Here is a 24,842-nt window from a genome sequence, read left to right as displayed (position 1 = left end):
TCTCTACTTTTACTTTATTCACTTTCCACTTTACTAACAAAACCCCATTTTCTTAAATCTCGTGCCGAAAAGTTTGTGGTCACTTATCTTGGGACGGAGGGAGTATTATCCAGCAATCACACTTTAGTTGATTATTTTTTTCTTCTGTTTAACTTCAGACCATAGCATAACTTGATATACATGGCCAAAGACTAAATGAATTTTTAATATTAGAAAGAATAAATTTCTTACTTCTTGCCACATATAAGTATAAAAAGTAAATTATCACTTAAAATAACGATAATAATTTATGCATCTTGGATGTTTCGAATATGTAACAATTTATACTACTATTTATATTAAGAAGTTATACAAACTTTATAAGTTACATTTAATTTTAAATATATATAATTTCATCTTCTTCCATAACTATGTATACTAAATTTAAATGTAAATATATTTACATACTATATAGCTTTAATATTAAATATAAATAATAAATTTAGTTTAATATTTTATACGATAATTTTAATATCTAAAGGATTATAAAAAAATATTTAATAAATCAATTATTGAATTAAAATAAATTTAATTTTAAAAATACATACTATTATAATTGTTTCAAATATTGATTGGGAAGCTATCATGTAATTGGACCAATTTTCTATCCAGTGACTGTCATTTTTCAAAATGACCAAAAGGGTAAACAAAATAGTTTTATAGATATGTATTCACATAAGCTATGATACTCATTTTTGTTGTTTTTTTCCTTCAGCTTGACTATGTTGTTTATAGACGTGTACTTCGGTATTACTCTGGAGAGGAAGATGGTTTACGTATGTTGCAATTTATGACTCTAATAAGGGTATTTGTGTTTGGCCTTTCATTACTATCTCTTTTGATATGTGTTTCTGATTTTTGTATTTTCTTTAAAGATATGAGGAAGGCTTTATCAAGAGACGTGGAAAAGAAATCTATTATTCCGCTCAAACGCCTAAACACTCCAGATGAACTAGAATATGATTAGCTGTGACTAATTATGAGGAACATTCGTTGATGAGGCATGCATAAATAAAGCACCAGCCATTTGAATAATTTGGATAAACCTAAACATTTGATTTTTAGAAACTTGACCTCTTTTATCAAACCATTGATTTGAAATCTTGATGTTAGAGAATGAGTTTTACATCTATATACACATCTCTTTTGTTTCATATTACCTCTGTCCCTGAAAATTTGATACATATTACCATTTCGGTCCGTCCCTGAAAATTTGATACACTTCACTTTTACCAGTTTTGGTAGTGGACCCCATATTCCACTAACTCATTCCTACTCACATTTTATTATAAAACTAATACTTTAAAAGTAGGACCCACATCCTACCAACTTTTTCAACTCACTTTCCATTACATTTCTTAAAACCCGTGTCGGGTCAAAGTGTAGCAAATTTTGCTGCATATCCCATACTTTTTAACATAATTAAAAGATATACCCCCTCCGTCCCAGTTTTATAGTCACATTTTGCCATAAAAGTCCGTCCCACACTTATAGTCACATTTAGAATTTTCCATATTTGGACATAAAATTTTACCCCATTATCACTAAAATTACACCCAAATGCCATTATCAAAACAAAAATAAACCAAAACAAAAAAAAAAAATCAAAAAGTCAAAAAGGGACTCACCTTCAACCAACTTACTTCATTTATTACACACTCCACCATCTCACTCCTCTATCTCACTTCATTTATTACACACTCCACCATCTCACTTAATTAATTACACACTCCACCAATTCTTTAAAACTCATGCCATAATTAAATGTGACTATAATCTGGGACACGGAGGGAGTAACATCAAACTTGTTTCATATCTTTTTTATATTCCTTATACTGCTTCACGACTTAGATACATGTGTATATTACGTCAAGTGTAAAGTGTTCAGATATATGACTATGTCTGATAAAATGAGAAAATAAAATTTGAAGTACGTAATGGGGCAGGTGACAATATCCATAGAGAAACTCCAGATTACTTAATAGTTTGTTATTGAAACTATCTTGTGCAATGTTTTTTTCGCTCATCATACACATGATTTATTCGGGTCTCTCTCCTGGAAATCTAGAATTTTTTGTCAAACAATACTTTGTTTATGTGGGAGTCTATAGTGTCTGCATGACAATAGGCAGTGTAATAGAAACTTCTAGCAACACTAAAAAAGCTTTGCTTGGTAGCAGAAGACAAATCTTCCAAGGTTTTTGTGAAAACTAATTTCACTAGTTCTTGCATGCCTGCTTCTATTTGGAAAGTTGTCCCAGTTACCAGTTGGTTTGTAGACCCTTGGGCTTCATACACCTGCTTGGATGTGGATGTATTATCTTAGTATAATTGCTCTGAGGGAAAACTCTGAAAAATTTCAAGGGTAAAAGGTAACTTTTCCTCTAACCTTTACATTCTGGAATACGAGAAGTTGGTGGCAGACTTTGCTGGTTGCCTCCAAGAGCTGCTGATATTTTGGATGGGAAAATGATGATTCATCCAATCCGGAGCTCAAATGTATCGTGTGCAGGAGAAGCCGTGCTTCTGCTTCCCCCGGGTCACCTCCTTCTTCCCATGTCTTTAGCCATTTTTTCCACTGAATATATAGTGTACGAGTCTTCTGAGTAGTAATCTTACGTCGATATAGAACGGAATCATGAATTAGTATGAGAGTTCTAGAGTTACCGCATTAGACAACTGCTGATATGTGCCTCTGCCTTCTGCCACCAGTGTTACATTGTTGATCAAAACTTCTACCAATCTGTTTCCCGGTTTATGTCTGGGAATTGATATACATATGCTGATATAGGCATTTTCTTTCATTAGAAAGCATTCTTGAAAGTTTACTTATACATTTATTAGAAATAAGTTTAGAGACATGTTCCCACCTTCCTTTTACAAATTCATCAACAAACTCTCTCTTTAGTTCATCTGTGAGTTTCTGGGACGCGATTGTTTCGACTAAAATTGTTGTAATAGCCCAAGCCAGCCGCTCACTTGATTTTTCCGGCTCAAATGTAGTTGAGGCTGCTATGTAGTAAGCTAGGAGAAGGCTTTTTTCGCTCAACCCAAACTCCCCTAGATTGCAATCTCTATACCATCTACAACCAACCACATAAAAAACGATTCATGAATTCGTTACATTATGATCAGCCCAAAATGTTTTCTTACCTTTGCATGCTACTCCACTCTAACTGATGCACAGACTGGCAATGTTTGTAATCTAATTTTGCCAGCTCAAGGTATGCGTCTGAGTTTACTTTAAACATCCTGTGAATGAATAACAAGATGGTTAGTATCCCATGCATTGGCACCACCTAAAAAAAATTGTGTTGCTTTTAGTGGTATCTTCAACCAAGCCTGAATAAGGTTGATTCATATTTTACTAGGATAGCAAAATGAAATGAATTACCTGTACAATGTTTTCCCAATCCAAACATCTTCATCACCCCCATATTGTTCTATGAAGAATCGTGCTTCCAGTCGTGGCAGACTGGCGTAGAATGGCACATCCAATGCATATGCCACCTGATTAGAAATAGATATGTTCTTATGCAAACCGGCTTTAATTGAAATAGAATGTGGAGTGTTCGTTGATGTACCTCGCCGTGAAGGTCTTTGGTAATGATCCACTTGTCTACTACTGTGTTAGTAATTCTTCTTTGATGCAAAAAGTTACCTGTGTATTTTCTGGCATCAGCAAGTATGTGTTCTTCAGGGAACATAAGTTCAGAAGCTCTATACAAGTTGTACATTCCTGTAATAGCGTGTGTCATCTGTCCTGGTATGCTGTAGAATTGTCCACCTTTCTCGAAATGTTTAAATACATCTATTTCAATCAGAGGGAGAGAGTGAGAGTGTTGTGACCAAATTAAACTGTCGGTATATTTTGTACTAGAAATTTGTAGTTCGAGTTGGCGTGGTCGCCTTCTAAAACTACGAATCATATATACTGTGGCGGTGTTCGGTTTCCTAGATAAAATAGTACCAAGATACAATCTAGGATTAAACTGTGAGATTATTTTAGTTGGAGGGGGATGGTCATGGCTAATTATCACATGATTATCCATCTAGGATTGAGTTGTGGATCAACCAAACACACTACATATTTAATCTTGAGATACAATCTTATAAACCGAACAACCCTTGTGTATACTAATTATATGAATTCATGTTAATACTCCCTCTGTCCCTCCAAAATAGGAACTTTTTTTATCTATCCCCTAAATATATAAATATTTTATTTTAGGAAATTTTTTTCTCTCTAACGAGGTGTGATCTTACAAACTTTTCTTTCTATGCTTTCTTACTTTACTATTTTTTTGCATTAAAACTCATGTAGTTTCAAAAGTTTCTATTTTTAGGGAACGTACGGTATTTATATAGATATGAGGTAGAACATTTTGTGTACCTATAGGAATATCGTATCCGTACAACCTTAACAGCCTGAATCCCATTGAGCTGTCATCACTATCTTGGATAACCATATTTCTTGCCCAGGTAATTCCTTTGTTTGTCCAGTATCTATATCCATTTATATCAAATACTAGTAACTAGATATAGAAATGTGGATACCAAATACTATCAATATATTCATTAATTTGTTCTAACTAATACCTGTAAACATAGGCCATGTTTTCTTCAATTTCAGCTTGAAAATACCGCGAAATTCCTAATCTCCTCAAGCGATCCGCGGACCACAGATGCTCAAACATGTCGACCGGGTATGCGTTTGGAACTAAAATGTATTATTTGTAAGTAGGTTTTTCTCATTGCGAAAAAAGATTTTAAAAAAAAAAAAAAAAAAAGCATATTTGTACCTCCACCATTGAATCTCTTGACAGCCTTGAGTATATACTCTAGGCATAACTCATCCTTGGTGTGTTGGAGAGCGTAGGCAGTGGACGACGGCGAAGAAAGAAACGAACCCTCCTCGGCTAGAAAATTCATTAGTTTGTCCCAGTTAAGGCCTTCCATGCCTTCCAAGCTGAAGAGTAGTGATGTGGGCCTTTTGTGCACTAAATCCATTGGTATTTTCCTAAGTTTTGAATCTCTCAATTCATAAATTCTTTTTATGCTTGCAGAATTTTCTGGGATTTCTATACTCAATCTTTTGGCTAAATCAATGAGTGATGGCAGTGCGATTTCGAATCCTACGGGCATGAGCTCCTCGTCTTCTTCCGCGAGTTTCTCAATATTCTCATATATAAACCTCAACCCTGTGATAGATAGACGATATCAAAATTACTATATTTCAAATGGTTTGATTAATTAAATCATACTACTAATAAAAAAATAAAAAAAAAACCTTTTTGGCATTTGTTAGGATGCATTTTCCAATTGGTGAGTGCGACAACACATGCTAACGTATTGAGTATCCGGTCATAGAGAACAAATTTGCGATCCCCCCACGATCCATCGTCGTACTGGTGGTTAGAAATCCAGTCTAGGCTCGTCGGAAACTGTGGCCCCCCACTGCCTCCAATATCTTCCACGAGCGCCACCCATGCTGTGTCGTATGGTGACACACTTATCTGCCCATCGTTGTCCATGTCTTGTAACATCGAACGAATCCTTTCAATCAGCCGTATCTTCTCCGATTCAACCTCCTTTTCATACTGACATATTTGGTGTCAGAACCCAACACAAACTCAGAATCGAATCTTATCCTAATTCATACGAGGATTACTACAAGATGTGGGAAAATGCTTGTGGTAATTTGGATAAATCAATACCGTCAAATCAAAGTGTCGGAACAGATTGAGTTACCAAATAGAGTCATTAAAGTTTCTTACATATGTAATTCTGAATTATGAAGAAATATATAGCTGAATTTATAAGATATATTCCCACAAGTCCACAACCAGGTGTTCAAGTTCTCCAATATGAGTGAGCTTATACTCCCTCGGTTCCATAGTAATAGAGTCATTTTGCCATTTTGGTACGTTCCAGAGTAATAGAGTCATTTCCCCTTTTAATAAAAGTCAACACATTCACACCTATTTTATTCTCTCTTACTTTATTCTCTCTTCATCTCTCCATCTTTTTCATTTTCCACTTTATTCTCCATTTACTTAACTCGCCTATCACAATTTTTCTTAATCTCCATGCCGAAAAGAAACTCTTCCATTACTATGGAGCTGAAGGAGTAGTAACTAAAAACAAATAATTACTAAAATAACAAATATCCGAATATGGTTAATTATGTACTATAGCAATATCATTTCAAAATTTGAGACGCAATCTTGCGTTGGAAATTTTTAAAAAATAACAACAATTCAGGACGCAAAAGAAAGCGTTCCTAATTGAGGACAAATTAACTTGATTTTTACTTATTTTTTAAGACGCTTCCATTTGCGTCCTCTAATTTTAATTGAGACACTAATAATAAAGACGCTTTTTAAAGTGTTGGCGACGTATTTAGAAACAAAAATTATGATTCTTAATTAATACTCCCTTCGTTCCATAGTAATGGATGCGTTTCTTTTCGGCACAGAGTTTAAGAAAAATTGTGTTAAGTGAGTTAAGTAAATGGAGAATAAAGTGATAAATGAAAAAGGTAGAGAGATGAAGAGAGAAAAAAATAAGAGAGAATAAAGTATATGTAGAAAAATGTGTTGACTTTTACTAAAAAGGGAATTGACTCTAGTACTATGAAACGTACCAAAATGGCAAAATGACTCTATTACTATGGAACTGAGGGAGTAGTATAAAAAAAATTCATAAACTATTTTTTTTTTTTTAGTGTATGTGTGACTTGTGAGCCATGAAATTTGGAGCGGTAGAATGGTGAGAAAATAAAACTTAGGATTGCAAACAAAAATGAAAGGTCAGTATATAGTAAAATGTGTATTTTCAAAATATAAGGTGATATTAATCACTAAAGAAGTTATAAAACTCACCGGAGTAATCAGAGTTTGACCCTCCAAAATTGTTGATGCTGCTAAGCGAATCCCCTCTACATGTATTATGTTTGGTATAAGCACAAGTGAAAGATATATATAGTCATCCAAGAAGAATGAAAAATATTTTTGTATTTAAGTGTGAAATACCATAAGTGTTGCTCCCAGCTTCTGGTTTGAGTCTCAAGCTCGTGTTGTTAAAACTGCCAAATTTGGGGGAAAAGGAATGAGAGAGAGAGGGAGAGATACGTGGTGTTAGCGGAAGGCCAACTCCGGGGGTGGTTGATCGGTGGAGGGAGGTTGCTTGAATACTCATTATTTTCTCTGTAATTTAGAGAATAGATGTGTCGCACATGACTAAGTTTAACTTATTATGGATTGAGACTTGAGAGTTGTGCATGTGGTAATAAATAATCATACCCCAAATTATATTCACCTTTTTCATTATAATCGAGATGCTTTTTTTGAATTAAAAAAAGAAGTCAAAAGTGATCGAAAATTAAATAAGAAAAAAACATATAATTAAAAAAGAGTAAAATAAGTTAGATAATAAAGTAATAGAAATTAAATTTTGAGGTATAAAAAAGGGCAACTAGCCGCTAAAATCACTAAGTTACACATTAAAAATAATCGCAAATGTCATGGCCTTTTCAAATTTCAATTCGGGATTTTTCGGTCATGACTTGAATCTGACGTGTTTCTTGTCTATGGATGACTTGCCATAATGACTTTCACAAATACGAGTTCAGCATCTCCAGCTTGGGTGTACACGACAAAGAGCTGGCGACTGAAGTTTTTTGGCGACTGAAGTTTTTCTCCAAGTAGACGAATATAGGGAACACATTATGCATTTGAGAGATTTTCTTTACTTCCAACAAAGAAATTCGACCTCTAACCAAAGCACTAAACATGTCTTATCACACAACCAATACTATGTTAGAGCATTTTTCGACCTGATTGTCCTAAAACCAAGTGGGTATATTTTGCGTTTTAAACTTGCATTAGTGCAAAAAAAAGGCACTCTTATGTTAAAATACTGTACACATACTACTAATAACACACCGTACAAACATCGTTCCACTCCCACTTTGGTTAGAATATGCAGAAACTTAGTTCATCTAACTCATTAGAGAATAGGGAGAAAGAAATTTCCTTAAATAGACAGATTTATTTTTAGGAGACGGACCAAAAAAGAAAGAGTTTCTATTTTTAGAAGACGGACTAAAAAAGAAAGAGTTTCTATCTTTAGAGGAGGGAGGGAGTATTTTCTTTAGTTAGTGGGCTAACAAATCATCTTGGAAGTTAGCCATCATAGACAGGGACGGATCCAGAAATTTTATATATCTGGGGCAATCATATAGATAAAGGCATTTTAAGGATCTAAGAAGGGGCATATATAAGGGTATTTCCAAAAAAATTTACAAATAATGCTCAAAATAGCACAAATGAATTTTTTTGAGGAGGGGCATTTGCCCCTTGTGGAACTAATGTACATCTGTCACTGATCATAGACGAATGAGTAGCATAGCTATGGGTATACTTGCTACATTGAGATGTTTTCATTTTAGGAAACATTTCTTTTTTTATGGGACAAACTAAAAAGGAAAACGTTTCATTTCTAATGGGGCGGAGGGGGTATAATTTATGTATATTTATATTTTCTCATAAATTTATTATAAGTACTACAGTACTCCTACTTCTTAAGTTAATATTCCCTCCGTCCCAATAAATATGAAACATTTGGTTTCCGGCACAGGATTTTATGCAAGTGTTGTTTTGTGAGTTAATGAAGAGAGAGTAAAGTAAGAGAGAGGGAAAAGTAGAGAGAGTGATGTTTCCATTTTAGGAACGTTTCATTTTTAGTGGGACAACCCAAAAAGGAAAACGTTGCATTTCTAATGGGACAGAACGAGTATTTATATAGCTGTTATTTTACCTACTAACTAGAGCATATACGACTTGTAGCTGTTCCATCAACCTACATAATCAAATGATGACAAGAATCTAGGGATATATTTATTGTATGATCTAATTTTACAATTTAATTGAAAAAGTCAATGATTATGCAACGTAACTAAAATGGTTTATCTATATTTATAATTGTTCTGATCAAGACATGATGCCAAACAGTGAGGTTATTCCTTAAAAAATGGAGTTCTAGTGTGTTGGTGGGTGGGATATTGTTAATTATGAATAGTATATACAATGATTATAAACTATAGATTAATTCCATTATCAAAATTGTTGACTTGACTTAGCAAAAATAATTGTGTCACGCCTGGCTAGTGGAGGGCCAAATCCTCTGCTATAAAAATCATGTTTTAAATGTTTTGTTACGATTAATTGATGGAGTTCCCGATCTCATAATCATAATTCTAATATACTCTAATTTTTGGTTCTCACCCCATTGTATTTTTGAAAGAACTCGTCAATATTTTAGCATATAATATACCTATTATAATTGGTGAATATGTAGAGGACATCGAGTATTTAATTTAGTAAGTAGTAACCACTAACAATATAAACACCGAACTTGTTGATAATTAACTCCGAATACTCTAATTTATAAATGGCTGATATATATTAATGTGTTTTTTTGGTTTAATGTTTTTTTAAATAGCTATTTTTCCATAAAACTAAGATTTCACAATTCCAACAATTATCAAAGTAGGCAAACAATACAACCCAAGTGAGATGATAGCCTGTTTTTTCTAGAAACACCGGAGAAAATCAAACCTGAAAAGTCTTTTTTTATTGTTACAGATCTCCACTTTTGGAGACAACTGAGCTAGTCCGTGCGGGCAAAAGAAAAAGTCTTTTTTTATGGTGTTTTAAACAAACCGTGCAAAAGAAACCAACACCAGTTTTCCATATTTTAATTGACTACATTTTTTTTGGAAATACAAATAATCTGCTCGGATAATGTTGATCATTTTATTAGGATTCCAAATCATTTGAGATTCTGATTTAGGTTTATATTGGGCTAATTTAGGCCATAAAATTTTAGCGATGTAAGCCTTTTGGACCCATCGCTATTTGCCGTAGTAAATCAATAAAATTGGTGAGGCTGAAATAAAAATTAAAAAAATTAAGATGAACTAATATGAATTGTGAGACTGAAATATTCTAAATAAAAATTAACACGTTTTTGATGAACTAATATGAATTGTGTGTGTGCGTGAGTTGATTTAGTGGAAGAGACTAAAGTGGTTAATGTTTGAGGTCAAAGATTTCGAGTTCGAATTCATTGCAACGTCAACTTTATATTTCTATTCATTTTATTATAAACAAAACATATGACTACTTGAAGAATTGATGATCCCGGTGCTGAAAATTCATATATTTAAAGTAGGAGTTAAAATAAAACAGTGATTTTATTTTTAAAAATGGAGACAAAAGAAATGAATCATTTCCGTATAAAAGGATTAATATAATTATTTATCAGCCACAAAATATCTTACATTTGAAATTAGGCCTCTCCACTTTGAAAACCCACTGAGAAATGGCGCACCTACATCCAATATGTGCTTTAAATTTCACATCCAAATTTGTCTTTGATTGGACAACTAAGAGGAGTAATTTTTTTTTTTTTTTATAGTAGTATTCCCTTCCATCCATATTTTATTTTGCCATTTCTATTTGTCTTAAAAAATGAGTCATATTTTATTTTTATCATAAATAATAAAGAGGTTTTATATTTATTAACTTATTTCACTCATATTTTATTTATACATAATGAAGACTCTATTATCTTATTCAAATAACTTTTCTTTACATTTCTTAAAACTCGTGTTCGACTCATCTTACTAAATGGAGTACCTCTTTAATAAACTTCTGATTTCCAACGTGTGATAATTATAATTAACACTTTGGTTAATTTATCCATTAGGATAACAAAGTGCGTCTTACCAATCAAGTTAATCTACTGAGCTACTAGAAATTAAAGCTTATTCTAAAGGGAAGAGCTAGGACTACAACAGTTGATATCATACAATTAAACTTGTAAGTGTTCATATTAGTACATTCCCTACAACAATAAAATTTATGCTACACAAACCAACCAAAACAACAATCTTTACCCCCAACAAAACTAATACGCAGTGCTGAAGTAGCTCCTGCTAGCATTCACAGACAGGATCTGCAGCACGGTGTTGTTCGTGGGCCCCACGCACCGCGGCGTTTTGAACTGGCTGACAGCAGCCCCGAGCCCGACGTAGTGGTCCAGTATCTTGTGGAAGGTCCCCTTCCTCACGATCCGGAGCTCCAGCGCCCCGATGGTGCGGACCTTGCGCGAGCTCATGTACCCTGCATCCACGAACGATCTGTCGAGGCAGTTGCAGCATTCCTGGAGGAGCTCGTCCCCTGGGTCCCCGCTGATCTCCCAGAAGACCACGTAGTGGCCGGGCTCCATCGACAAATCCACTCGGCTGGTGAAATCCACGACCTCAAGCTTCTCGCCCGCCAGCAGCTGGGCCGCTGCTTCCACCGCGAGCTGCAGATCCTTCTCGGTGTTCTTGTCGATGTTGATCGTGAGCAGGAGATTCCTCCTGCAGATGAACTGGAGCTCCGGAGTCGAGTTGTGGAAGCCTTTCACCTTCACCACGTCGCCTAGCCTATAACGGTACAACCCTGCAACGACACACGAGTGTGAGAACGACAAATTTATAATTTCATCTCATCACAGCCGCCAGTCAGTGATTCAGCCATGTCAAATGCAACGAACATAAAAGAATCGAACGAAGATAGGATTCTCGTGCGATCATCCATAGCAAAAAGGCCGACATGTAGTTCCTATCTCGGTCTGGCTAGCCAGAAAACAATTGTACAAGTGAAACAACGCTTCAAGACATCAACTGTAGCAACCATCGAGGCAGGAACGCGTTCAGGCATCGACTAGATACACTAACGACTATGCATCACAACATTTTTTTCTCTATTAGTAGTTCAAAAAAAGTCCTAACATGAACATTGCTTAACAGTACATTTTAATTTAAACACAATTAAAGCGGTCTTGACTCGGAGTAACTGAAGCCGAAAACTTGGAAGAAATAGCTTAAATATGTTTATATTGTCAGAAAACAAAAATAGTCATCAGATGGAAATGCAAATTCAGCATCATTTATGAAATAAGTACTGTTTCTGAGGCCTAACTTATCCAGCTGGTTATATCACGTGACACAAAATAATATCTAAATCAAATTAATTCAATGATTTCAGAATAGAGGAAACAGCTAAACCTGCAGAAACTTATAAATACAATGTCCAAATTTCCAACAACCACATGCCTAAGCATTGAAACCAGTAGTATCAAGAAGTCAAAGAGCTCAATTAGTGGCTAAGTATTAGCAAACATACACATAATACGAGTATACAACGATATGAGACGAGAAGCAAGCACGGTTTCAAGAATTGAATTGCATAATTAATTTGAATGAATGTTTGTGTACCTGCAAAATTGGTGACTAAGATTTCATACTCCTCGCCTATCTTGACATCGGTGAGCCCTACGGGCTTCGCCTCTTGGCCTTGGCTGTTTAGATCCTCTCTCAAAGGGATGAACTCGAAGTAGCCAATATTAGGAAGCACAGCAAATGTGGCCACCTCTGGAGTGAGCTTGGGGTTGACATTTGCACCAATCCATCCCTCTGAGGATCCGTAATCTGCGCTCAACAAAGGTAGCTCACCGGCATAATGCCTCAATTTTTTCAGATACGGCTCCATGGATCCGGTCATGATCCCATATATGTACTTAGTGCTAGGAAATAGCTCTTGGATTAGGCCGTACCAATTGCTTAGCCCCGAGATCTTGCTGTAAATGGTATCCGCTAGATCAGGATCTGGCTCGAGCAGCTTTGACATAGCTGCTCGGATTGTTGGGACAGTAATCCGGCTGCTCAAGGTCCCTTCGCGGATATCAGTCACGAGTTCTTCCCAGACTTGTTCAAAGGTCCTGAAAGCGTGGACTATGCTGTGCGCGAACGTGGACGAGACCACCTGGACCTCGTCTCTGAAGATCAGTCCGCATAGAAGATGACAGTACAACGACTGGTGGAAATCTGGTCCGAATATGACTTCATCCGGGCTGCAGCATGGCGTCTGCATCGTCCTCATCATTCTCTTGAAATGTGCATTTCGGTACACGTTGGTCGTGGCCGTTCCAGCAGCTAGCCCGCCTTTCGTCTTGAATTGCTTGCTGCCATAGATGAACTGCAACGCCTTCCCGTTCCCAATCGGATACTCCCTAAAACACCAAAACCGTTCCACACTATAAAACACTAATCATCTCAATACACTCCTCACAAACAACACAACTACAACAGCATTACTATACTCAAGACTTCATCAATGCAAGGGAAGGATGATTAACCATAACTATATAAAAACTTCTACACATTAACTTGATTGTTACCTATTCCTATATGCAAACGACGTCTTGCATATCTGCATCGTGCTCTCCATCAATTCGTCGTTGAAAGGCACAAGCTTAGGCTTCCCTTGAGTGGTACCAGAACTGCAACAACATCATTTGCAAGCCAATTCAAAACCATTTTCTTTCAATAGTAAAATAAAGTTTATGAATTGAAGGCTCCACCTCAAGGAGATGGTGGTGATTGGCTTTCCGGTGAGGCAGCAGGGGCTGTTTCCGTCCGCGATTCGCTGAATGTAAGGCTCCAAGTCACTGTGGGAGACAATGGGAACACAATCCTTGAAGCTACGAGAATCAGTTCTCCCATTGAGACCCCATCTCTGCAAATACTCTGTTCCACCATTTTCATCCAAGATTTTCCGCAGAGTTTCCCTCTGAACCCTCCCCGCGTCTCTCGACAACGACTCGAATTCCTCAATCACTGCCTCTGGATCAAATCTGTCCTCCATTTTCTCCAGCATCTTCACCAATTCAATCAACAAAGCTGCAATTTTTCATCACAAAATCATGATCTTGAACAAGAACAAAGCTAAGTAACAAGTTGTGATCTTGAAAAAGGACACTAATAAGCCTAAATCTACCTGTAAATTAAATTCAGAAACAAATTGTCAATCATTGAAGTGCAAGAGATATATAGCTTTATTAGGCGAAAAGGTGTTCAAGTTAGACGCTGGTCAACTGAAAGAGGAAAAAGAAAAACATAAGAAATTAAAGTGTAGCATAAAAGCAAGATCCGTATTTCTTTTTGGTGAGGATAAATGCTAGCTAGCACAATTATATATGGTAAAATAATAACAAAACTAACAGACTATTATTTCCAGATAAAGAAAATTCAGATTCAAAATCTAGGAAAGCTTCTATGTCACATCTAAATTTAATGCATGAAAATAAAGTCAAAGAAAAACCGAAACTTGAGAGTTCATCATGTTAATAAAATGAAAAAAATCCCATTTTTCCTCCATCAAAACTCAAAAAAAGCAAACTTCAAGAAAGTGACTTTCATCAAGAAAAAAGAAAAATTCATCATTTTATTTGTATTCCAGCAAAGAAATAGAAAAAAAAAACTAGAATCACGGCAGAGAAGCAAAACCCACCTACAAAGCGAACTCCCACCGACCAAATATTGAGAGGGAAGCATAGATCAGAGAGAGAGCAGAAGAAGGAAGAAAAGGGAAGCGAGTACTTTGATGCAATAACGGTTTAGATGAAAGTGGTGGTCACTGGTCACACTAATTTAGAGAGTGTCAGTGCGATAGAGAGTAGGAGAGAGAGAGTGGGTTTTTATAGAGGAAAAAGATTGGATTTTTATGAAGGAATTCGGCTAATGACAGAATGAGACAACAAGAATTGGAGAAAAATATGGGTGTCGATCTAATGGAAGATACTTTTTCATTGACGAGTGGGAGAGAGAGACACTGCTGGCATCTCAGATTCATAACTCACTCATTAAAATATTAAATAATTAAATAAACATGTTTTGATCTATCCAATATATAAAAGGTTATTTTATTTTGGGAAATTGGTCTCTAAAATCATGAACTTTGTCTAAAATTTGGTATTTCCCATGAACTTTGAAATTGGTATATAATATCACGAACTTTGCATTTTGTTTGGTATTTCCCACGGCATATCTATTACTATATTTGACTAACTTACGAGGCTTTTTCATCATACTTCACACAATTAAATCAACGTGATTTTCAACGTAACTTTTTATCCTACATGTTATGAACTTAAAAAGTGGTTCAAAATATTATAAAACATATCACGGTTGCCTACGTTAAATAAGATTTTGATGAAAACATCTTATTTGAGTGAGTTTGGGAAATACCAAACAAAATGCAAAGTTCGTGATATTATATACCAATTTCAAAGTTTATGGGAAATACCAAATTTTAGGTAAATTTCATGATTTTAGAGACCAATTTCCCTTTTATTTTTGGCAAAGGTTTCTCTCTAATCGAGTGACCTATAACTTTTTGTTTATATACTACTCCATCCGTTCTATAATAATTGTCATTTTTAGTGTTGGTAAATGTACAGAAAAGTTGAATAGAAAAATTACTGGAATGTATGATCTATTTTTTTAATATTGATTTTATAATAAAATATAAGTGAGGTGAATTAGTGGAATGTGAGACTCACTTATCATTTATGATAAAAATAAAGTGTGATAATTACCGTCGGATAAGACGGATGGAGTATTGTACAATGAAAATTTGTGTGATTAACTGATTATGCTATTTTTATGAAATGGAATGACTATTCAATTTTTATCGTAATTTAGGTGGAGAAGCTCACTACTTTCACTAGTCTTTAAATTTGTATTTAAAATTCTTTTCCTCGTAAATCGTACTAATTTCAGTTTATAAGTCCAATTTAAGTAATCGATGGTCAAAATCATTCAATTGCAGTCTATTTACACTTTCTATATCCCACAAGCCCACCATTGAGTTCAGGATATGTTTGCAATTATAATATTTTATTTTTTTCATCAAAGTTGGTTCAATTATACTATTATTTTCACAATTTCACGTGCTGTAATTATATCAAAAAGTCCATAACTAATTGTAGTGCTGAGATATACACCAGTAAAAGTAGTGTGATTAACCAGTAAAAGTAGTAGTAAAATAATGTAACTTAGAATTTGGTAAACAATATTATCTGATATAGGCAGTCATGACATGCTTTTGTACTTGGTTGGACCGACAAATCACAGTATTAAGTTACATACTCCCTTCGTTCCATAGTAATGAAAGTGTTTCTATTCGATACGAAAATTAAGAAAAATTATATTAGGTGAGTTAAGTAAAGAAAGAATAAGAGCATCCCTATCCGTGCTCTTAAATAAAAGCATGAAGATGGGCCCGGATCCACTTTTACTCCTTGTCCTTAGCCAAGAACATAACACCCACATTCATGCTCTTTCGCAAGGACAAGCTCAAGGGTCTCACCATTCTATTATTCAACTTAAATACTTCAATTGCTAAAAACATTTCTACAATATAAAAATACATTAAAATATAAAAATTACATATTTAATTCCTAAAAAATAAAAACTACATAATTAAAATCCTAAAAAATAAAAATACATAATTAAAATCCTACAAATTAAAAATTACATAATTAAAGACTAAAAAATACCCTCGTGAAAGACTAGTCCTCTATCCCCAATGTTCTTCGGAGACCCCGTATCATTGGGAAAATTGAAAAATAAATTAAAAATGTGTAGAAAACAGATATAATTTATTAGGAAGTGGAAATTTATTTATTTTATTTAAAAACGATTTTTTTAATTAATTTCAAAATTTTTTTTAAAAAAAAAACAACAAAATCTATGTCGTTGGCCAATCACAACCCGCCACGTAAGTCTGCTTAGCAGCACAGACGTGCTCTTATTTAAGAGCACCGCCCTGCCGCTGTCAAGGACGAACAACGTGCATTGGTGAGCAGCGGCGTCCTTTCCAGCGGCAAGGATGACGTCCGTTACCGCTGCGGATGCTCTAAAGTGGAAAATTAAAAAGGTAGAGAGATGAAGAGAGAAAAAAATAAGAGAGAGTAAAGTGGGTGTGGAAAATGTGTTGATTTTTACTAAAAAGTAAAATGACTCTATTACCATGCAACGTACCAAAATGATAAAATGACTCTATTACTATAGAACGGAGGGAGTACCATATATACTCATTTCTTATTCGATTCAAGTAGTGGAGTACAACTTTCCTATTAAAGTATTATCGTTTTCTTTTATTATCTAGAATAAAAGATTAATTGCTCTTTAAATATTTTTAAGGGTTTTAAACTACATTAAGAAAAAATATCTATTGTATGATAAATTTTGAAACAGTGAATGAACAAATTTGAAGTAGGAATGTCAGCACTTCTATCTGTAATTCTGTATTTATGGAAATGGTTGCTATATTTTAAATAAAAAATTTAATTTGGAAATTTGAAAGTTTTTGGTGCTTTTTCCGGGGCAGATTTTATCTACTGTTGTGGCTCCATTTTTCTTGATAATAATGATAACTTTGTTATGCCCCATTTATTTAATGATAGACAACATGCTTTGTTATGCCCCATTTTATTTTTTATCAATGAGAGGAGTAGTAAAATAGTTAAAGAATCAATAATTGCACTGTATTAAACTGGGTAAGATTGTGGAAATTGCTTAATTTAGCTTAATATAGGTGATTAACTAATCATAAAAATCTTCCTCGAAAAACAAGTGGTCTCATATTTTAATAATAACGATAATTACATAAAAATATAATCGCATTTTTATAATGGAGGTTTGGTGCATGATGGGGCTTGTTTGGAAATAAAAGAAAGTACGGGGTCAACCAGAAATTAATATAGATAATAAACGGGTCTTAATTTGCATTAATTATGAGCTGTTGCTATCTTGCTGTATAGTCCTTAACTCCAAAACTTATGCCTCTTCACTCCATAAATTTTATAATCCATTGAACAAACTATTGAAAAATAATAAAATTAAGAAAAAATTTATTGGTTTCTATTTCGGATTTTTAATGTTGCAAGAGGAACCAAAATTCAACCAAATTAAAATTCATTGGTTTTTTAGGCAGTTTATCCTTTTATGTTTTTATTTTGTTTACTAGTCTAAATTAGAGGTTATATATTATGGGATTATTATAATGGTCCCCAAACTTTCAACATCGAAAATAGGAACATTTTCCATGATACATTTAATTGGATTTGAAATAAAGATAAGGAGGTGGTCCAATGTATTATCTATTTGTCAATGATATCTCTTAGTTGAAGCTGCATCTGATTAATTATATTTATTTATAATATGTGGATATTAAATTTTGTTTTAGATTTGCATGCCGACATGCATAACTATATTACACGTACGTAAATTTGAATAAATGTGGCATACGTTCATCTTATTTACTAGTTGTGAACATCATAAATATGACTTTGAATTAAAAACAACTATTTCCATATCCATATGCATTTATTCCGAAATGAATGTAATGTAATGTAATGTAATGCGTGACGTGTGCCTATTTCAGTTATAAATTTTGTAATTGGGAATTTCCGGATATCATAATACAACCTTTTAAACTTCACTTTTTTTTATCAATTATTGAAATACTAATAATTTCCCAGTAAAGTTGGATAAATGGATTCTTACTTCGGAAGAGCTTGAAAAATAAGTATGAGAAGCTCATAAAAAAGCATAATGTTGGCACTTTAATAGTAGTACACCACTGTTTTATATTCTAATAATATTGGCATCATTATGTATATTATATTTATAAAAGGGGTTTTGAATTAGATAAATTTTGTTAATTTAATCGCGATCCCACTAATAATTTATGCAATATAAAAACAAACTCATATTTTTTTGCATTTTTTTTTCTGAACCCTCGAAATCTTAGAATTAGATTGAACCCTATAACTACTATGCTATCTGTATTTAGTGAAACCTCATCTATTTTTGTTTTCCTTTTTAGGTGTATTGGATAAATAGGAAGTAATGACTCTTATTGTGAAAAGCAAGTTTATGGTCCAAACTCACAAAATAAATACTAGTATAATTTTTTGTAGTTTACATACAAGGACGAGTGAGTTATCTTACACATGCATAAAATATGAAAATAAAAAAATCAATTGGAATGGTCCTTCTCTTGAAAATGTCTAAATATCAACCAACGCCATCTTCAACATCAGTAATTAATTAGCATATCTTCTTTCATTGATTATAAGTTGGCACAAGAGATAAGTGGATCTATAGTCCATCTTAGCAAGAAATATAATGCAAAATTTAGACTTTTGTTCATTTCTAAATCACTATATATACTATGCCTTACATTACGTATATACACATATATTTGCATAGGTGTAATCAAATGCAAACTCTAAATATTGTACAAACTCCAAACTATGACCTGGACCGTTAGAAAATGTCAACAGATGACAAAATTATATCAACAGAAAATGTCAACACAATGTCAACAGTTGATGTTGTGTTGAAAATGTGTTGAAACTGTGTTGACATTTTCTGTTGATACATTTTAATCATCTGTTGACATTTTCTAACGGTCCAGATTATAGTTTGGAGTTTGTACAATATATAGGTTTGCATTTTATCACTGCCCTATATTTGCAATAATTACATTTGTTCTCTTAGGAAATCAGGGGCAAAATAGTAATTCAAGCAGATCAACATATATTTTCTATGTAGAACTGTCATACCTATTGTGTAGTAACTATTTTTTTTCAAATTTGCTTTGTGGTTTTAGTTAACCATCAATCATTTTATTAGATAGAAAACGCCTCATCGATTAAATCACACTAATAACTAAATTGACCGTAACTTGTCTACCATTAGCAACGGACATTTCATTCTTAATTTTGTTGTCATCATAACTTTATATAGTTCAGTCTTAATTAAACATCTTGTCAACGTAATTTTCATTTATGCAGATACTAACTAAAATTCCAGGTAAATACTCAGAGAATCCACAACGGTCATCCTGTTGGGGTGCTGTCCCATCCCGCCAGGAGGGGATGCTATTGCAGGTGTCTCATCCTAGAGGGTCTCCCGCTACGAGGATTTGAGCCCTTATTTTATGATCAAATAACTAATATAAATTTTAAAATAATTAGTTAGTTACTGTAATTACGAATTAACGATAAAATATAATTTATATTTCTCATCAAATTAACCAGATTACTAATATAAAATTATCAATTTCCATATCAATAAAAGGAACATGGGTAATTAGTAGGGGATTGGATCTTCTGTCGTGGTTGGAACACACTAGTGAGTCTAGAGACTGTTGTGCCATAAAATGCAACGTTGCATCATTCAAACCGCATCCATCCGATTAAATAGTGAAACTGAAAATATATTCAGAGGCTATAATATTCAATTTTGTCTAGTTAAGCTCTAACGCTTAGCCGCTTAATTATGATTTCATTCAAATAATATTTTATTGATTTTACATTGATCAGTTTAATTTAACTACTAATTTTATTTAAATAAATAGTTTATTAAATTATATTATCGGTTTCTAACTTTCTATTGATATAACATTTATCACCTTCCACGCACTCCTACAAAATCAAACAATTATTTATGTTAGATACTGTTTTTTCTACTAGCATTACATACTAGTACTAATAGGTTGAATGAATCAAGTTATAATTTATTTTAACTAAAGTTGAATTGAGTTGTAAATTTGTTTTATTTAAATTAAGTATTATTTTCTTTTATTCCACAAGAGTATGCATTCATTCCTTTTAATTTATTTTATAAAAGTATGTATTTTCTAGTTTTGAAAATAAAACATATATATTTTTAAGAAACGGAGAGAATATGAATAAAGAATGATACCAAGAAAAAAGAATTTTTAAAATTAAAAAATGCACATTCCTATAAAACGGACTAAAAATTGACTAAAAATGAAGCATATTCATATGAAATAGAAGGAATATAATAATTCATTAGCCGCCATTAATGTGCTGCCAAATCTATACAAAAATCTTCTAAAAAAAATTGATTCTAAAAAATTGAAATAATTAGTGACGAAACGAATGATGTGGCTTCGATTCCCACTCCCACCCCGTTTATTATTTTCTTTTGGACTTTGCTCTTTTGAAATAATGAATATAACGAATTAAACACGTGTCGTGGTGTTCAAAATTGACCAAAGTTAATTGGAATATACCAAACAAAATTACACCAAAAGATAAGAAAAATAAGATTGAAGTTCAAGTTTTAAATATAAATTCCTGTCTGAAATAGGGAGATACGATTAATCATTTGTAACCACAAAGTACATATTTTTATTGTTATGGATTCATGCAATAACCTTTTATTAGACAAAAAATGAAAAGGCAGCGCCGCAAATATAAATAGAAAATTTCAAACGATTGCCGAATTTGGTACCTAAAAGAAAAGGACTTTATAGTCGGTGTCTAAATATTACTACTAATAATTCTAATCGAACCTATCGCATAGTACTATTATCTTTGATATAGGAAAATTCAAATTATTATGCAAGGAACTTCAACTCGTATTCCACTAATTTTTTATCGATATTTTATACTCAAGAACAAGAATGAAAAAAAAAGCTAAATAAAATCTGAAATTTTATTTGTCCTCTGCAAATACATGTCCATATTCGTTGTATAATTGTAGAATAAAACAACGATGGCTTGAATAATAAATAGTAGTATTAGTAGTAGTAATGGATAAAATGAATATTTTGTCATGCAAAACCAAAAAAGGGGTCACTATTGATTGGAGGCATCAAACATGTTTATTTGGTGCCATTTGCAATTTATTATTCAAAATAAAATTAATTCAAATATACAAAAGTCACAATCAATTCGGTTTTCCGTAAGCTTTATTGAGTGAATAAGATTCTGTCAAAACTGTAAGAAGTGACCCGAAATGAAATCAGAAAACACACAACTAAAATTAGATTAAAAAATAAAAATAAAAAATATGTATAATACTTAGATGTTGGTAAAGATAATAAACGGTACTATGCATGTTCGATTCATACCGTTGGTAAATTTAGACTGTCACAAATCTTAATACAGTATATGATACAATATTAGAATTATACAAATCATAGTATTTCTTGCTAAATTACAATGTGTAGATAGGTAGCTGCCCATTGTGATGATATTAGCCCTCTTGATCCGTCCTAGGACTAGTCCGACTTCTCGTTCTTGTAACAAGTTTGCTATCTGAATTCATCCTCACCGGCCGCCCTACCGGTGACTGCGGTGGCTTCACCATTCTCGCCCTCGCCGTCGCCGTTCCTGTCACCAAACCAATTATAATAATAATATCATCAATTACACTATAATCAGATTAAAAAAATGCTTTAATTTGTTCATATCAAACCTGCAATCTTCTTTTTAATATCCAAAGACTTGCTTAATGTTGAGAGTTTGGTAGCCACATTGTCCATGGAAGGCACTGGCCTCATTTTCCTCTCTTCCACCTCCAACGCAGCCGCCTCTTCGACCCCATCGCTACCAGACTCCGAGGTCTCCCTCGCCCTCTCCGCAACCCTGTAACCAAAAATCTCATACGGTATCTGCCACACCATATGCTGCTTATCCTCAGCCGCAAACCTTGCCACGAAGGCCGTCTCGACCTCACTGAAGTCCAACGGAGGCAGAGGCGCCGCCTCCTCCTGCTGCCCATACTCGGGATTCATAGCCAAGAAACGCTTCGTATAGCGCATCATCCTACATATCGACGAGAAACTAGGCCTCTGTCCCGGCTCAGTATGCCAACATTTCTTGATCAGATTCGTCAAGAACTTTGGCGTATGAGACGGGAACAACGGCCTCTCCCCGGCCCTAATGTTCCTGCTCATCTTATCCCCTTGAAGATGAGCATCCTCGAAGGGCACCTTCCCGGTCAACATCTCGAAACACACCATCCCGAAACTATACACACCGCATTTCTCAACACTACTCCCCTCAGTCGTCGTCTCCTGACCTAAAACCTCGGGTGCATGCCAGATATACGACAGTTGCTCTGAATCCGCAGGCTCACTCTGAGTGAGCCTGCGGACAGATGCATCCAGGCCAAAACCTGCAATCTTGGCCTGGATGACCCCTTCCGTCCTGATCAGGATGTTGGAGGGATTGAGCTCTCCATGAGGGATTTTTCTCGAGTGGAGATACTCCATCCCTCTCGCTACCTGCAACATCAAATCAACGGCTACAGGAATAGAAAACGGGACGACCCGTTTCTTGGCCCCACAAAGCTCCTTGATATAAGTGGAGAGGTCCTTATGCATCAACTCCATAACCAAGAAACACTCCTTCTTGCCCTCATCAAAGAAGCCACAAAGAGTGTGCATTATGTTGGGATGGGAGAGGCCGATATCGGCCGCGACCTCCTTCTCCAAAGCCCCGGCCTCCGCGTGGAAATGGCGCAGAGCGAAGCTCTCCCCAAGCCACTGAATCTCCTTGAACTGCTTCCCGGCCCCGATCCTCCTCCGAACCCTGTAGTCCTTGGAGTTCACGAGGATCGCGCTGGGAAGCAGGGCATCAGAGATCTTCAAGGGCGAGCTTCGCTCCCGAACATTCTTGAGAATATACAGCCTATCCTCGGCAAAGACAGACTCCATTCTAGTGCAAAAATCATGAGACACTAAATAGCTATGTCCGAACATCAACTGAAAGATCCTCAGATCATTCAAGCCTCGGTTGTATTTAAAAGCGTAGACAGTTTTCTTCCGCTGCCTATCTTCTTGATCGTTGCCGGCGATCTGTCCGGCCAATTCGATGGACTCGAGGGCGGCGGGGAGGCAGGAGAGGAGGTTGTGAATGTGGAGATGGACGCAGTCGGAGTTGTGATACAGTGTGATGGATTTGGCCCAGAAATCCTTGGTGTCGAGGCACATCTTGATGTAGGATTCGCCTTCCTTGTATACTCTCAAAAGCTCCTTCAATGGCTGCTCCATTATCTTCCATTTCGAATTCCTCTCCTTGTATTTGAGGTTGGTTTTCATCATCTCTGCAATCGTTGTGTAGGCGTGGGAGAGCATGTCTACCAGGAGACAGCATTGCTTGCGATTGCAGAGGTTGTTTTGGAACACCATTAATGCGTTCAAGCTTCCCACAACCTCTCCTATTTGTCGGAATTGCTCCATTTCTTCAAATCAAAATTTCAATTTAAAAGCAAAACATGAAGTTTGATGAATTTGGCATGCAACAATCTTGATACAGAAATTTGATGATTAATTGTGAAAAAGATGGATCCAAGAGAAAATCTTTCTTCTCTTGGATGGATTTGAGTTGGAAAAAGAAATTCTTGGAATTTTTTTCCAATGATTTTTTTTTTTTGATTCCCAACAATCTGCAACATGTTTCCTTCTATATGCGTAAGGTCAATCATGCCACTTTTATCGCAAGCTCAATTTTATTTTTTTGCGACGAGGAGAAATCCACGTCTTGGATAGTTCATAGTGTTATTTTGCCATAGTATATAAATGAGTTGAAGCTAAATAGTCATATATTAGTACTACTCCACAATTTTATTAATACTACTCCAAAATTTTATCTTAAAAATAAAATTAGTCATTTATGAACCCAACGGTTCTCCGTTCTCGATTAACCGGAACCGAAACCAGAACCGATCGGTTAATTGAGAAATCGGGAACCAGACCGGTTCCAACTTTTTTGTAAAACCGATTAGGAACCGGTTGGTTCTGGTTTCTAACCGGGACCGGATTACAATTCAATTTTTTTAATAATTTAGTATACTAATAAATCTAACTTAATTGAATTAATATTGAATTGAAATCAAATAGTTTGGAACATTGAGTGATTTTAAGATTTAAACAAAGTTAAATTTGCAAGATCTTTTTTATGAAGTATTTAAAATATTTAAGCCGTGATGCTTTGAATCTATAATTATTTCCCCAATCCGTTTTTTATGAACTAACTACTATGATTAGAACATCATAAATTTGTTTTTAATTTCCAAG

The 24,842-nt window shown here is 34.6% G+C and overlaps 3 protein-coding genes across 4 annotated transcripts; all 3 read right to left on the bottom strand.

The window, feature by feature from the left end:
• Positions 1-1,942: 1,942 nt before the first annotated feature.
• Positions 1,943-7,261, bottom strand: LOC125217217 ((-)-kolavenyl diphosphate synthase, chloroplastic-like). Its single transcript, XM_048119000.1, has 13 exons — positions 7,074-7,261; positions 6,924-6,979; positions 5,330-5,639; positions 4,842-5,240; positions 4,639-4,759; positions 4,433-4,545; positions 3,624-3,850; positions 3,434-3,549; positions 3,193-3,291; positions 2,910-3,122; positions 2,707-2,821; positions 2,429-2,617; positions 1,943-2,337 (listed from the first exon to the last, which is right to left on the bottom strand). Exons 1-13 carry the CDS (start codon positions 7,237-7,239, stop codon positions 2,104-2,106), a joined length of 2,358 nt encoding a protein of 785 aa, XP_047974957.1. The 5' UTR covers positions 7,240-7,261; the 3' UTR covers positions 1,943-2,103.
• Positions 7,262-10,889: 3,628 nt separating this feature from the next.
• On the bottom strand, positions 10,890-14,723 carry LOC125201669 (jasmonoyl--L-amino acid synthetase JAR4-like). 2 transcript variants are annotated; one of them, XM_089065655.1, is made up of 6 exons: positions 14,445-14,723; positions 13,932-14,028; positions 13,516-13,834; positions 13,333-13,434; positions 12,371-13,164; positions 10,890-11,552 (listed from the first exon to the last, which is right to left on the bottom strand). In XM_089065655.1, the coding sequence occupies exons 3-6, from the start codon at positions 13,809-13,811 to the stop codon at positions 11,014-11,016; spliced, it is 1,731 nt and encodes a 576-aa protein (XP_088921781.1). In that variant the 5' UTR covers positions 13,812-13,834; positions 13,932-14,028; positions 14,445-14,723; the 3' UTR covers positions 10,890-11,013. The 2 variants fall into 2 exon arrangements, with proteins under 2 accessions (XP_088921781.1, XP_088921780.1); XM_089065654.1 differs by lacking the exon at positions 13,932-14,028 and having other exon boundaries at positions 14,445-14,720.
• Positions 14,724-21,835: 7,112 nt separating this feature from the next.
• LOC125202204 (light-sensor Protein kinase-like) lies at positions 21,836-24,199 on the bottom strand. Its single transcript, XM_048100567.2, has 2 exons — positions 22,238-24,199; positions 21,836-22,152 (listed from the first exon to the last, which is right to left on the bottom strand). The coding sequence occupies exons 1-2, from the start codon at positions 24,003-24,005 to the stop codon at positions 22,016-22,018; spliced, it is 1,905 nt and encodes a 634-aa protein (XP_047956524.2). The 5' UTR covers positions 24,006-24,199; the 3' UTR covers positions 21,836-22,015.
• Between the last annotated feature and the right edge of the window lie 643 nt (positions 24,200-24,842).

Source organism: Salvia hispanica, chromosome 2 (assembly GCF_029641045.1).
Source record: "Salvia hispanica isolate PSC_SH4W2 chromosome 2, Shi_PSC_v1, whole genome shotgun sequence".
Classification (NCBI taxonomy): Eukaryota; Viridiplantae; Streptophyta; class Magnoliopsida; order Lamiales; family Lamiaceae; genus Salvia; species Salvia hispanica.
This window is presented reverse-complemented; position numbering and strand designations above follow the sequence as displayed.